Source organism: Leguminivora glycinivorella, chromosome 1 (genome assembly GCF_023078275.1).
Source record: "Leguminivora glycinivorella isolate SPB_JAAS2020 chromosome 1, LegGlyc_1.1, whole genome shotgun sequence".
In the NCBI taxonomy this organism is placed as follows: Eukaryota; Metazoa; Arthropoda; class Insecta; order Lepidoptera; family Tortricidae; genus Leguminivora; species Leguminivora glycinivorella.
In genome coordinates, this window is record NC_062971.1 from 13,185,162 (window position 1) to 13,200,184 (window position 15,023).

General features: G+C 37.7%; 1 protein-coding gene across 4 annotated transcripts in view; it reads right to left on the reverse strand.

Annotated features, from left to right (window-relative positions):
* Positions 1-1,183: 1,183 nt before the first annotated feature.
* The window catches only part of LOC125227825 (LIM domain only protein 7), a 152,376-nt gene continuing 138,536 nt past the window's right edge, over positions 1,184-15,023 (reverse strand). For 2 of the 4 annotated variants that reach the window (XM_048132192.1, XM_048132200.1), the window contains 12 exons: positions 12,611-12,740; positions 10,619-12,265; positions 8,907-9,203; positions 8,332-8,655; positions 7,848-7,991; positions 6,502-6,552; positions 5,417-5,832; positions 5,115-5,256; positions 4,758-4,865; positions 4,308-4,426; positions 3,618-3,904; positions 1,184-3,487 (listed from right to left, as the gene is read on the reverse strand). In XM_048132192.1, the coding sequence (XP_047988149.1) occupies positions 3,300-3,487; positions 3,618-3,904; positions 4,308-4,426; positions 4,758-4,865; positions 5,115-5,256; positions 5,417-5,832; positions 6,502-6,552; positions 7,848-7,991; positions 8,332-8,655; positions 8,907-9,203; positions 10,619-12,265; positions 12,611-12,740 (3,853 nt within the window). In that variant the 3' untranslated portion in view covers positions 1,184-3,299. The remainder of the gene's footprint in view (positions 3,488-3,617; positions 3,905-4,307; positions 4,427-4,757; positions 4,866-5,114; positions 5,257-5,416; positions 5,833-6,501; positions 6,553-7,847; positions 7,992-8,331; positions 8,656-8,906; positions 9,204-10,618; positions 12,266-12,610; positions 12,741-15,023) is intronic. The other 2 variants (XM_048132216.1, XM_048132208.1) reach the window with 2 other exon arrangements.

Here is a 15,023-nt window from a genome sequence, read left to right on the forward strand (position 1 = left end):
CATGTAGGGGGGGGGGTACCCTAATAAAACATTTTTTTCCATTTTTTATTTTTGCACTTTGTTGGCGTGATTGATATACATATTGGTGCTTTACTATTGAGCCTTACGGTTTGCCTCTAAGTATAAAACAAAAATATTATACCATAAAGCTTTGAAAAAATAAACAATTATATTAGTGAAGTAGACCAACGGTTTGATCTATTGTGCCAACGGTTACTGAGATTATCCGCGGACGGACGGACAGACAGACATGGCGAAACTATAAGGGTTCCTAGTTGACTACGGAACCCTAAAAATGATATAATTATAAGTATGATCTTTGGCGACCGGTCTGGTTTGGTTCGTGGTGAGCCTGCTAAGACGATTATCCAGGGTTCGAGTCCCGGTAAGGGCATTTAGTTGTAGGATAAACATCGATATAAGTCGTGGTTGTTTTCTATGTTTATAAGTACCTATTTATATAAGGTCCTAATTTATTAGTTGCAGATATTTTAACACATGATACTTTACGTTAAAATAATTAACTTTAAATATAAATTAAGAAATCTTTTCATGTAACTTTTTTGATTTCATTTTCCTAACAAAAAAATTAATTATAATTTCGTCTAAAAAAATCATCATGTGCATTATCACATGTCATAATAACACTGTCTGTCATGTCAACAATTGTTTGTTGTAAATGTCGTAAAGGTTCGGCGGGAAAACTGCACATGTCATTGAAGTGGCCAGTTACAGTTAAGTGGTACGTAAAAGAGGTACTAGAATCTGTTCAATGAGTTTTCATTTAATAATCACATAAACAGGGTGTTTTTACGTAGCAAATTTGTTTTTCCGTTTTCTCCAAAAAAACATCGTAAAAGCTATAATGTTTCACGGTTTAATATACTCCAGAGACCGAGTACTATCAGCTGTAAAAATATCTGCATCTAATAAATTAGGACCTTATATAAGTACATGTATCGTTGCCTAGTAGAGCAAAGTCAATTTGTGTAAGGTGTCCTCCAATATTTATAATTAAATTCTTTACCAGGGTGACAATTCAAACATGTCAAACTCGTGGCAGTTTTACTTATTGAATATTATGTATCATAAAATTCATAAATAGGTACCTAATGTGGGAAATTTTATCTCCCTAAGCCTGGTAAAGCGTTAAGAGGTATAACCATGTAAAATAAAACAAATGTTAAACCAGAAATATTTATTGTTACACAGTTTGGAGCTTCTCACCATCATGTACTTATTAAAAATATACGCATTAGAGTTGAAAATTCTAATAACCTGGACAGTATTCAAAGAGTAGGTACAGTTTAAAACAAAATCACAATTAGATGTTAAGGTGTGGAGAAGTACAAATAATCATTATAGATTTTTCTATACAAAATATTAAATCATACACATATTTGGATTAAATGTCTCTTTTACACTAAAATACTACCTATTAAAGCTAACCTGTAACATATTCTAAGACATAAATTAAATCTATTTACAAAATATTACAATTTACTTTGTTGTTCTTTTTAACAGTAATGCATTGCGTAAAAAGGCGTATCTACATTCAGGCCTCATTCGCAAGACATGTGCCATTTAAAATGAAATAACTCGATAAGTATATTATGTGCAAACCTATACTCATGACCTGTGTTTATTAACATATAAGTAGCGTGTTAGGTCCTTGATATAATCAAACAAAAAAAAAACTTGACATGGCACAAAAAGTCAGAAACGTAAAAAAAGTGCAAAATTACAAAGCTGCCAAGATCATCGCTTATTGTTGTGGCTGTTAGCCTCTTTCTAACGAGTGCTTTATTTATTGCAATAACGCGAATCACTTTTTGGTGTACGGCCGGCTGTTCGCTCGTAGGTACATTTTGTCTAACATGACATGATCCCATGACGAAAACACCTTCAAACTTCAACATCTAAAACCATAATTTTATTCTACAATACTTTTTAGATAACAATGAATTACTGATATTGGCATCATATATGAAGACTAAACTCATACATTCAACAATCACAATCTACATTTCTCGTTATTATAATTGCATTAAGATTTATTACAAGATCATAACAAACCAAACCCATGTGCAAGGTGTACTATAATGTGGATAAAATACAAAAGCGTGCATAGCGGACTCAGAAGCTAGCTGAGTCGCCGAGACGTTTTGGAGGTGAATACGAACAGAAAAGTCGACAAACAGCGACGGGCCTCAAGCCGTCGTCACTGTGCCATATGCTCCTGCCACTTCATTTCCATATAAAAATAGTTATCCTAATCAAGTTCGTCTCTCTACTAACAAAGGTATATTTCTATACAGTAGAGTTGCAAACTTGAATGATACTGCTACACAAAAAGCTTTATATGGCTATATTTGTAGCCCTTGAACCTAAATCGTACCGAAATCGCCATAATCTGTTTCATCTTCGTCTGTCTCATACATTATGTAGTAGTACAGCTCTAAACTGCAATTTGAAATAAAAACAAACGAAGATTTCAATATGACTACAATAAGCTCAGGTACATTTTCATTTTGAAGGGATAATTTACTATGTGTTCTTATCCGTACTTAGAATTTAAACACACAGAGCTATACGTGATTCGACCATTTGATTAATAAATATACTCTTATAAGCCGAATGATCGAGCCAAACGGATTTCTACTTTAAGTAGGTACTTCAAAGAACAGTGCGTAGTAAATGAACCAATAAATTGAGAAAGTTCAGTCAAGGTCTAAATTCAAACAATGATGTCGAATTCATATAGTCCTATCCACGTACACGTAAAATCCCCCACAATAGTGAGTTGATATGGCGCCAACGCTCGAGAGACGTCAGTGTGGAGTCACCAGTAACCGTTGCAGTGGAACCACTAGACCGCGATGCTTGCAGTCGTTGCCGCTGTTGCAGAAACGTAGCAGGCAACAAGTGTGCACTAAACGGCGCTGACGGCGCTGTACTTGTAACCGATCTGCTGTAGCTGAGCTGTTACATAGCAGTCGACAGCGCGATGTGTGTAAACGGCGCTGAACATGCAACCGTTTCTGCTGTAACAACCACGTATTCGTAGCATTCCGTAATAGTGTGCACTAAACGGCGCTGTACTTGCGTCCATCGTTGCCGCTGTTGCAGAAACGTAGCAGGCAACAAGTGTGCACTAAACGGCGCTGTACTTGTAACCGATATGCTGTAACTGAGCTGTTACGTAGCATTCGACAGCGCGATGTGTGTAAACGGCGCTGAACATGCAACCGTTTCTGCTGTAGCAAGCACGTATTCGTAGCATTCCGTAATAGTGTGCACTAAACGGCGCTGTACTTGCGTCCATCGTCGCCGCTGTAGCAGTGGTGGCAGTGCAGGCGGCGCGCGCGCACGCGCACGTCGGCGCCCGCGCGGCCGTCGCCGAGCGCGGCGCCGCACACGGCGCACGTGAAGCACCACACGTGGTAGCACAGCGACAGCGATTCGATTATCATGGCGGCCCCGCGACCTGCAACAAGTGCATTTTTTATTAAAGCAGCTGAAACCACTAGGGAACGAACGAACTCCACGTGTACCGTTTAAAAAAATACTCGATTAAAAGTTACAAACTGCAATTTATTGCAACGGGACTTAAATACCTAATTCCTCTCCACAATGCGAGCACTTTCTTCTCCCGCTAACGCTGAGCAGCTTATCTTCTCTGGGCTCGCTCTTCGCTTCCCTCTTCTCCAAGCTTTCTATCCTAGGCGAGGTCTTGGCGTTGGGCGAGGTGTGCGTGCGAGCCTGGTCTCGGATGTCCGGTCGCAGTTCCCGCGGCGAGGAGCCGGTGCGGAGCGGCGGCTCGGGCCGGACGGGCGGCGGCACGGCGGGCCGCTCCGTGTCGGCGCGTATTAGCCGCTTGTATTCTTGTGGCAAGTGTTGTTGGCTGAAAGGAAACGTCATTGTTATATAGACGTTGCTTCAAGTTACATGGCAATTTTTTAGGTTTATTTATTAGTACTAGAATGAATCAGTTCATTATGCGGTACTATACCAGATGAGTCTATTTTTATGAGAACAAAATTGGCAATTTTCCGAAGCGATTATCATCATCTACTATTTTTCGTCACGTCGAATGCATTCTACCTTTGGCAGCGTCTCTGGCACGCTCTCAGGTGATTGACATAGCAAATTTTTTAAGCGAATGTGCGACTATACATAGGTATGTGTCGCAGGTTAGTACCTCTCAGACGTATTTGTAAAGTACAATTTAGTTAATTTGTGATCACACAATGTTGGTACAATAAACTGACAATAGAAAAGCAGTATGACGTCGTAGGTCGTAGTACCTTGTACTGATGTGATGCATGTTAAGCAGCGCCGAAGCGGGCATGTCTTGATGGTAGGAGTGCCTCTGCGCGGCGCGTAGCTTGCTGCGCTGCTCGTCGATACGCCTCTGTTCTGCCTCCTGGAAATAACACGTATGGTATTAATATTCAAAATAAATGTATTGGAAAATTTGAATAGAGTTCAATATCCTGATAATATTATGTCCTAAACAGAAGTCTATGTTCAAGAATCTATTTCAAAGTTTCTATTCGCTCTTTCATATGACATCACATAACATCGAACTAAACTAGCAAATTGCATCTTGATTTCTCAGGCAACAACTGACTGCTCTTTTCATTCGTCGCTAGAGAGTAGATCGAGTTGTTGGCTCTAGCGTTGCTGTTTTACGTTCTTCTTTCCCCTGTATCATAGCTGTTATCACATTGCTCACAAATTATCGATATACGAACCTGTATGAGCCAGTGCTGGTTGTAGTTATACCCCGCTGGTTTACGCGCACGCTGCGCCAGCCATTCATTCCCGGAGATCAGTTTAGGAGTTGGCGCTGCGCTCAGTGCCTGAAATAGAAAATATATTTAAGAATAGATCAATATCTCCAAATAAATCCGAGAGGAGCTTTACAGTTTCTACTCTTCTCCAAAATATACTCACCACTTTAAAAACGTTTTATTCAACAAATAACTCGACGAAGACTGTCTCTAACTATACGTATACGGTTTTATTTCAGTTCATTTGTACTCCATTACTTTTACGTTCGAGTTCACAGGGATTACTCGCGAGTAAAATAATGTCGAAGTTATTCTCACCTGTAAGGTATGTCGAGTCATAGGATGGTAGTTGCCATTAGGCATCACCGGAGCGGGCGCCGGCGCAGGCTTGGATCGCAGCTGCACATGCGCCGTGCGCTCCACGTTGGCGTATTCCACCGCTGAAGGCACTCTGCTACTCCTGGAATTATTTATTTACAAATGTATATCTAGTTCATTCTTAAAGTACCTACCTAAATAATTATAGTAAACCTAACAACACCTCGTAAGAAGCATGTTGTTTAATAAATTATTGATAAAATGATTTGGTATTAGGTATCGTGTAATATTTTATGACATACCTCATAGTAATCTCCCGTTCGATGGACTCTCGACTCCGTGGCTTCGGCGGTAGAACAGGCTGCGGCGGCCGTCTCCTTACATCTTCCCTGGTGTCTTCATACAACACCTTCCGACTCTCTTCTACACCAAAATGCCTCTGTATATGCTCCTCGGACACAAAGGGCTTCCGTTTTATACTATCATCGTATTTCACCTCTGGCTGTGGCTCCACAGGAGTATAAGATTCGTTAACCAGTAAGTTGGGCATGGAGTGTCGATGATTTTCACTAGCAGCCTTCCTTAGAGGTGGTTTCTCGGACACATCCTGAACTGACTTCTGGATGATCCTTGTCTGATCCCTCATCAAATTGTCCCGCTGTCTCCTTAACTCTTCTTGTTCCAATTGCAAAAGTTCTCGTTCAAAACGCAGAACCTCCTAGTTTGGAATTTTATATTAGTTTTGTAGTCTCTTTTGTTTAGTAGTTTAGTGCAAGGCTTAAATTAGCGTGCATTGTGTTAAAGTTTTAAATATTTCGGTAAACATACACTTTTGTTACCACTAGTTCGTGATTGACAGATGTTTTTTGAGCATTTAGTTATCTACCTCACCGTATAATAACGTATTATATGATAAGAATCGTGCCTCTGTAGATACACTTTATTCTAAGATACAGGAAATAACACGCATTAACACTGCATCTCGATGAAAAACTAAAAGTAACTCGTCTGCATAATCTAAACTATCAAAATTGTATTATTTTAAAGCGTCTGTCCTTCATCATTTAATAATTATCTTCATTTTATGCCTTAAAATACTTTAATGGTTACTTTAATTAAAAACCTATTCATAGAAATTAGATATTTCAATTATTTAACTCATCGGTTTATAGAAGACCTGAATATTACAAACACAATTACTAACAATTTGCTATTTTACAAATATTCATAGATAAATTAATAGTAGATGTCCGAGCAGTTTAGCTCACAAGAGACAAGCTTTAATGGATTTATTAAATAAGAAAAAAGTGAATGAATGAAACAATTTCATGTATGTATGAAACCGAATGTGCGAGTGTAAGTTTTTAGTGTAAAACATGTCAGTCACCTTTGTGTGAGCATCGTCGTGCCCGTCAGGCCAATCCTCGTTAGTGCGTCCCTGCAAGGGCGGCCATCTTGTTAAAGTTATTTACACAAAATGTCAGACACTCATCTTATGGAATCATAAATGTTAGATACAATTATTAATAAGTTAACACGAAGTATTAATTGAGTATGATTCCAATGTCAAATGTTTTGGTAATGATTATGTAATGGATTTGAAATGAAGTAAAATATGTCGTATAGCAGGAAAGATAGCGCAAGTACAGATTACCATGCATTGTATACTACATATTCTACAAAGGTGCGTAATAATTGCAAATAAAAGGCAGTCATATAGTAATATAAATATTTTTTATTTAATCGCTAAAATAACATACTTCTACTAACCAAAACTACTTTCCTACAATACATAACGAGCAAAATCATCTTCGATACATAAATAATTGTGTTTTAAATACAATAAAAGCATTAGAAAAGCAGGTTTTGTTAGTTTGGCAGCTTTACATAGAATGTACCAATTACCATAATAATGTAGTAATATAAAATAATAGTGCACATTACACAATTTTTGCTACAGACTTTGAATCACAGATATTATAAAGTCGTTACCCAAGTATAAAGTTATATTCAAGTGGTATAATGCCAACCTTAATTATTAATCTACGATCACATTCAAAGCACTTAGCAAAAATCGGTTAATAAAAGAACACTACAGTGCTTAAAGTTTACAGTGCTCATTAGAACTAGATTTTCTAGAATCACTAGATATTGAAAATTATATGAGACAGACTTCAATATTTCCCCAAAATATAATCTAAACCACTACGAGATCTACTCTTGACTAACATTCCAATAATATATGTAAGAGAAAACATCTTTCAAATAGCATAACTACTAAGAAAAATAAATAAGAATATCTAATAAACTACATACAGAAATATTTTGTACTTCGAAATTATAGGTAGTTGGACCCAAGATAGCACCTTGTGGCATCCTACTCTAGAAAGAACATTGGAGCACTTATTACAATATTAGATGTCTATCGACACAACCTATAAGTTCTGCATAGCCTCTTTGATTTATCACGTCGATAACGTTAATATGACATTACATTCCACAGATTAATATTCAAGAGGGTTCACCCTTTACTGGACTCAAACATGTACTCTTTTTCTAACCTAGCCATTACTACACAGGCAATCTCACAGTAGTCAAGCCCTCCAAAGCAGCTTAACTCCTACTGTGGATTGTAGTTTAAAAGGTTCTTTAGTATCTAATTGATAATTTTTGTCCTCTATGTAATTGCCTAAGTTACCTTTAATCCATTAGCTAGGCTTCCTATGGGTTTACCTGTTGTTCCTGTAGCTTCTTGTCCAGGCTGTCGATGTCAGGCTGTGCCAGGTCCGTCAGTTTGGAGGTCAAGTTTGAAGCGAAATTTTCTGATTTCTTTGAGGCTTCCTCTTCATCTGATGTTACCGTTACGTTAGTGTATGGCTGAAATAGGCATAGATATCAACATTAGAAATATATCTTTTCATAGAAGCTTGTAACATTTAACTAATACCTACAAGAAGGAGCCATTTGTAAACCCATTAAACTAGGGACAGAGTTGTATTGTTTTGCAAGTGTCGCCAAAAAGTTTTTATCATAACCAAAGGCTGAACTTAATTAACTAGAACCTAGAATTAAATTTGACCTAGAAATATTTAACATTAATAAGTAGGTAGGCATACTAGACGTAATCAACTACATCACACTAAACGAAGTAAAACATTAGCAATATATATTAGTACTTCCTTAAAAAAACGTTATACATTAGATAAAAGATACACACCTCACTGTTCTGTCTGCTGTGCGGATTCGATGTTTCCGGCGACGACTGTTTGTACCACGCTTCCGCCGACGGTCCTCGGTCCACGTCCACTCCAGAGTCTCTGCTGTCTCTCAACTTAGCATTATCATGAGACAGCGTCCTCTTGTAGAGAAGTTTCTCGATCTTTGTCTCCTCCTGGAGGAAGGAGGTGATGTCGGGCCGGGGCGCGGAGAGGTCGGCGTCCAGGTAGTCGTCCACTTGCCCTTCGATGCCGAGGAAGCTGGTACGTTTGTTGCGGATTTCCTTCTTTATTCTACGCGCAGAACTTGTGTGTTTGAAGTTACCCTGAAATTAGTCGTACAAATCTGTATTAAGTACTCTACAACCTAAAGTATACATAAATGTATGCATGAGCCGTAGATGAACCAAAATTAGATTCATTTAAACACGCACCAGAAGTACTTTGTAAAATAAACACCAGAATTTTACATCTTAGTTATCATGATTAAATAAGTTGTGTTTTGCTTATCTCACTGTTTAGTGTTTACAGAGCCATGAAAAAGTGGGTTTAACTAGGTCAACGTCTATTTACTTACATTGCCAAGAAGTTCGTCATCTTCTGTAGGCGGTGGAGGTGGCTTCTCCTTAGGCGGCTCCATAACATTGGTAGGCAAATCTAGCGGGAAAGCTGCTCCATCATGTACAGAATTTTGGAAGAATATATCCATGTTCTCATATAACGGCGTGACTGACTTCTCTGTAAAGTCTAGGACATCGTTTGTCTTAGCTTCTGTGTGTTTTGGTTCTTTTACTGAGTCTTCCATGGTGCTGTTATTGACGCAACTGTCTTCAGAGTCCAGCTCTTGGAAGGCCAGTTCTAATGCATCGATTACCTGAAAGGTTTCACATATTTATATAAACAAATGAGACATAAAAAATTGGCATTTCTAATATTTAGACAAAAAAAAATCCCAAAAAGCAGAAACTAAACCACGAAACATTTGTTTATTAAGAATAGTATTATAGAACGAATATTAAAAACAAATACCTTATTTTATAATCAACAAAAATATTCTAAGTTATTAAATTATTTACGCAGTAATGACACATTCAGAAAACTCCCATGCAAGAATGAAAACAGTAGAATAGCATGCAGCGCAAATGATGTTAATGAAGCGAAACTACATACTATATAGGCTTACCTTCCCATCACCCAAGCTGATGCAATTAAAAGCTAAGTAACCTATGAGCTCTCTCCGGCCGCTCTTATCAGACTAACGTGTACAAGTCATGATCACAAGATAACGACCTTGTTTGCCAATGATATCATTAATGATAATGCTCTAGTGCCGTGTCCTGATTTTCTTTCTAAATGTTCAATGAGCAAGTATGAGGATATAAAACAAATAAAACTCATACATAACAGTGTAACATATATTTTTGATAATGAATTTACAAATATCACGTTTAAGAATAAATAAACTAAATTGAAACTAGTGGGTCTACGCTAAAATGGTGTATTTATATATAAATAGGAATATATTATACATGATGGCAAAATGGGTACTAAAATATAACCCTGTATGCAGAGTAAGTCTAATCTATATTTTAATATGAATGAACTGGTCTGCTGGTATGAATTAATAACATTGGAATTAAGACATGAAATGATTATTTTTGGACACTTAATTATGATAACTACGGTTTTGCAGTTAGAGTTGTGTAGTGGTAGTAATATATTATGATGATATTAAAATTAATTACTGTTAAGTTAATAGAATGTGGATAGGTTATGTGCGAGATCAAGAGATCATATTTACTCAAATTTAGTCCATTTCGTATATTTCTCATCAGTCTTGCGTCAACAGCAATTTATGAGAAAATGAATGGACTGTTGAAACCTAGGCCTCGTTTAGGCATTGTTTTTGGCACTACAATCACTTGAATTAAGTACAGTTTTCGTAACTACTTTATTATTAATGAACAAAATTGTTTTTCGTCGGTTGGGTTCGATGTTGCGTTTGGTCCGTTTCTGCCAGAAGGGGTTAAGATCTTGCGAACTACTTACCGTGGCGTCTATGTTAGCTGTAACATCACGAGTGGATTTCATGTTATTATCATTAAATGTTTGACTACGTGAGTTATTACATGGATCATGATTGACAGAGTCTTTAACTGAGCATTCGGATGTACACGTTACATTAGTGGAATTGTTAGTAAGCGTATGATTATCGGCTAATGTTTTTAGCGTTTTAATGGAATTCTTTGGTGAAATGTTAGTAGTAGTAGTGATATTAGAGACAGTTACCATTGGCATGCTCTTGCGGTTAGTAAGTTCATTAATAGTGCTAGTTTCCTTAAGGTTAGTATTCCCAGCACCAGTATTCTTGTTACATATTTCGTTTAAGTTAAGGTGAATAGTCATCTTGCCCTGGAACACCACCGTCTCACCCTCCGAGCCCGTGGACACCGGCTCATTCAAACTTACACTAGTATCCTGATTATCCAAACTCTTAAGCGTATCTTCATCTTCCTTATCCATCTGAATTTCCGTCACTTCTTCTGTAACGCTAAGTTCTTCTGGTTGTGATAACGCTTGAAGATAGTTACTTGCGCTATCAGAATCTGCTTTGCTGATATCCTGAGCTTCCTCTTGTGCAATTTCTTCAATAACAATGTCTTCTGGTATCGATTGAACAGGTTCAGACATTATTTCCGTAGGTTCTTCAATTTTCATTGGTTCCAATGCTATCGTGCCATCTTCATTGGAGGACTCATATTCGGATATTTCGACCATCGGCTCTCCTATTGGAGAAGCTACTTGTGTTAAGTCTGCAATATCATCTGCCGGAGCAGAGTCTTTTGCGGTATGAATGCCACTATCTTCTGTTTCAATATCGCTGTGGGCAGTGTTGTTCTGCATATCAGCGCAATCAAAATCTTCAAAACTCTGAACTCTTTCGAAAGAGCTGGGTGATGTTTGACCATTAATGTCTAAACTATCAAGAGAACGACAGAAACTCTGCATTTGATTTTCTATGCCAGTCAAACTGGCTTTTAGTGAGTTTTGTATGAGGTTACCATTTAACTCTTCTTCTTTGGCTGCAGATTTTTCCGTAACCAGCGTCTGTTCTTCTACCGAAATCTTAGGTATTTCCTTGTTTTTCGCTGCGTCTAAGCATGAAAGGCGCTCTTTTAGACTCATAGATACTTCTTTAACCTCCGTTTTGGTAATCTTTTCCTCTTCTGATGTTTGTGATTTGAGACTCGAAAGACGCTCTTTCAAAGACTTTGCATTACCGAGGTCCCCATTTGAAAGTCTTTTAGCCTTATCAGGTTCTGTTGATGCAGATTTCACCTTTTCGAGGTTGGAAAGCCGCTCTTTCAGTGGTTTAACTTCTGTAGGTAACTTGTTCAGGTCACTCGACGATTTTTGAATATTTGTTTCTTCCGTAAACCTCTCTAAACTAGAAAGTCTTTCCTTAATTGACTTTTTATTTACAATATCAGGTAATTTTGGTTTGTTTTGTGACTCTTGTGAATTTTCTCTTTCGAACTGTTCTCTTCGTTTATGTATATCTACCTTAGGTAGGTCTTTCTTCTGATTATTATTTCGTTCGTCAGCTCTCTCTCTTTGGAACGAGGAAACTTTTTCCTCTATTTTATTGCTGACTGTCGTCCTGATTCTGTTTAGGTCACCATTGATTTTATCTGGGGACTTTTCTTTGGAATTGTTAACGACAGTTTTCACGATAGTGCTGTTGGTTTGGGAGATTATTCGTGACTTGTAGCCTTCGATAGCTCCTTCATAAGTGTACTCTTCCGGTTCAGGGGAGCTGATAGTCATGGTCGTGCAGGTGTCGTATTCGTTGGCGCTGGAGCCAAGCTTGCGGTTATCGCAGTTCGACAAGTTGTCGACGTCTGAATGGTTCTTGTCCAAGTCCATTCCATCGCTCTGAAAACCATAAAATATTAAATTAACGTTATTCCTAATAGAAAACAAGTCAATGTATACAATTTCTTATGTCAAAAGCAAGCTATGTCGCTGAGGTTGTGCTCATCGTCTCCTGCTTATAGCATGAGGGCCTTTGCCTGTTTATGGTCACTGTAAGCACTAATATACAAGTGCCCATCATATTCCACGTAAGTGATAGAGGAATAAAAGGAGAGATTCGTCGTCTGCCCACTCTGGTTACCGTGATGCACGCCAAGATGCTGCAGTTGCCTATTCCGAGGTGGTCGCGACTCGCGAGTATTGTCTTCTTTATCTTGCTTGCTCTGCTTATCTTATAGTACTTACAGCCAAGCTGTGTGTGTCGCAGTCCTCGCTAAGGCTGCTCTTGGTGCTGGAGGTGCCGATGCCGAGGTCGCTGAGATCGTGCCCATCGTCCTCTGCGTACAGCGGGAGGGGCACCCGTCGTCTTCCCGCTCTGGTGACAAACATAATTTATTATTAGTTGAGTGGAATCTTGTTTTTTTGACGTCCGATGAAGTTAATTTTCAAATAATGCAATGGTTTTCCGTCCGTTTGAATTACATCGTGTATAATCAATTTAAGATACGTAAATTATGTACCCCGAACATTCGTTCGTACAATAATCCCGATATACAATATCATTTTCCGTAGTTTTAGTTCTTAAGTACCTACCTAACTTATACATTAACCGAAGACATAAATCGTCACTATGAAAAAATCTCGTATCTCACGCTGCTCCTTAAAGTAAAAACGCAGTAAGTCTATATGCATTCCATACATACTACAATTTTCTTTTCATTGACAGACGGAGATACAAGTTTTTTTAAAGTAGTGACGATATTTATTATTAACCTTAACGGCCGAAAAAGCTCCTTTTGATGATATATTTCTGCTATCTTATTAAAGGTAAAGCACAACTTCAGCGAATTGTTAGGTCATTTTGCTGCGTAATCATGGCTGAATGGCTCGAAAAATGTAGTGTCTAAGAAGTCAAGTTTAAATAAACATAAAGATCATTTTTAATTATAGACTAGTCACGTATGTTTGCTGTTAGTCAGCCTGAACAGGGGATTCTTAGACGTTGCGTCAATTTGTACAAATAGACGAGCCCGAGACAAGTGTGAATTCAAACTTTAATTATTGCCTTGAAATATACACAAAGTTTGTGTCCATCTATAAGCTAACTTTGCGCAGACTTATATAAGCGCCATATTTTAAATATAAGTTCGATTATAACATAAATAGGAATCATATTCACCGCAGCTATTTCAATGTACCAAACCAACACTAACATAATTTATTTATATCATCAACGAACGGTGCTGGATATACCACAGAAAAGCTAACCCACCCACATTGTGCAGGGTTTATTAAACCCTACTAATTGACGCAAATCAAACATGATAGACATCGACAATATCGACATTGACTGTCAACCTTCAAGGTGAATGTCAAATTAGAATATAACACCTGCCAGATAAACCAGCGGATCACGAAAGTGAAAACTTACACGTGCTCACTTTCGCTGTCACACTTTCGGAAATTTGCATAGAAACTGACGGGTTCTTAACACGAGATGTAATGGGCGTAATTTAATTATGTAATGGTGTGTAATGGTAAATAAACAAATATATATCAATGGAAGCAGTCGACGTGATTTAATTTGGTTACAATAGTAGATTTACGTTAGCATTTAGTGATTCTGTTGCGTAGACAACTGGAAAACCGCTAACGCCCCGTGGCGAACGATATAGAACTATGTGTGGCAGGTATCGCACCAGTATAAGAAGAGCTATAGAAATAATTGCGTATTTTATGCAACGCAGTGTACCCTAATTATAATTAGTTTATAAACGACTGGAAATGTGTGGACTGATGATAGCTTCATGCTTACTAAGTTATCTAGACGGTATACTAGTATTTACACGACCAATATTTGTTAGGAATTCCGCATTGTGAATATTGTGATTATTGAAAGTCTTGAAGGTTTCTTGATATAACGGCCCTGAATTTGAATGAATATTGGTGTTTCCTCAAGTATATTCAAAAGCAATAATTCTTTCTCAAATCGAAATCAACTCAACTCGTTCGTCAACACGAAGACCAATTCCATCGTATTTGAAAGTCATGGCTTGATTAGTTTGAGTATTAGACTTCCAAACGTAACTTTTACCGCAGGTATTCAATTTAGCTACGCCTAGTGTCAAGACGTCATAGGTCAATCTATTACCCGACCTCTGACGCGTGCGTACCACGACAAGCGACATGCGATTTCTTTTTTGGGTTAGTTACATATTGTAAGAACAAACTTGACATGTATTAACGTTTTATGTTTTATCCATCTAATCTCACTTGTATGTAGATTGACAAAGAGGATTTGTTAAATTTTTACGCAGTATTACCTCTTTTAGAATCTCAATAGAAAATTTGACCAATGTTTTTTAAGTGTTGAAATTATAACTTATTCATCAGTGTAGCTATTTAACAGAGTATTAACCAACAGTGTCTTGTCATCCTAACGAAATAGTACATTACAAGTGCGTAAAAAAGGAAGTTCGAAACGAGTGGCGATAAATTAAAACACGACCGAAGGGAATGTCGTTTCGAACTTCCTTTTTTACGAACTTGTATCGTAATGTACTATTTTTTGATGTTTCCGAGGTTCGTCTTTTTCATAGAGTTTATTTAACTTATACAGAGTTATATAATATCTTCAGTATCACGAAGATCCACTTAG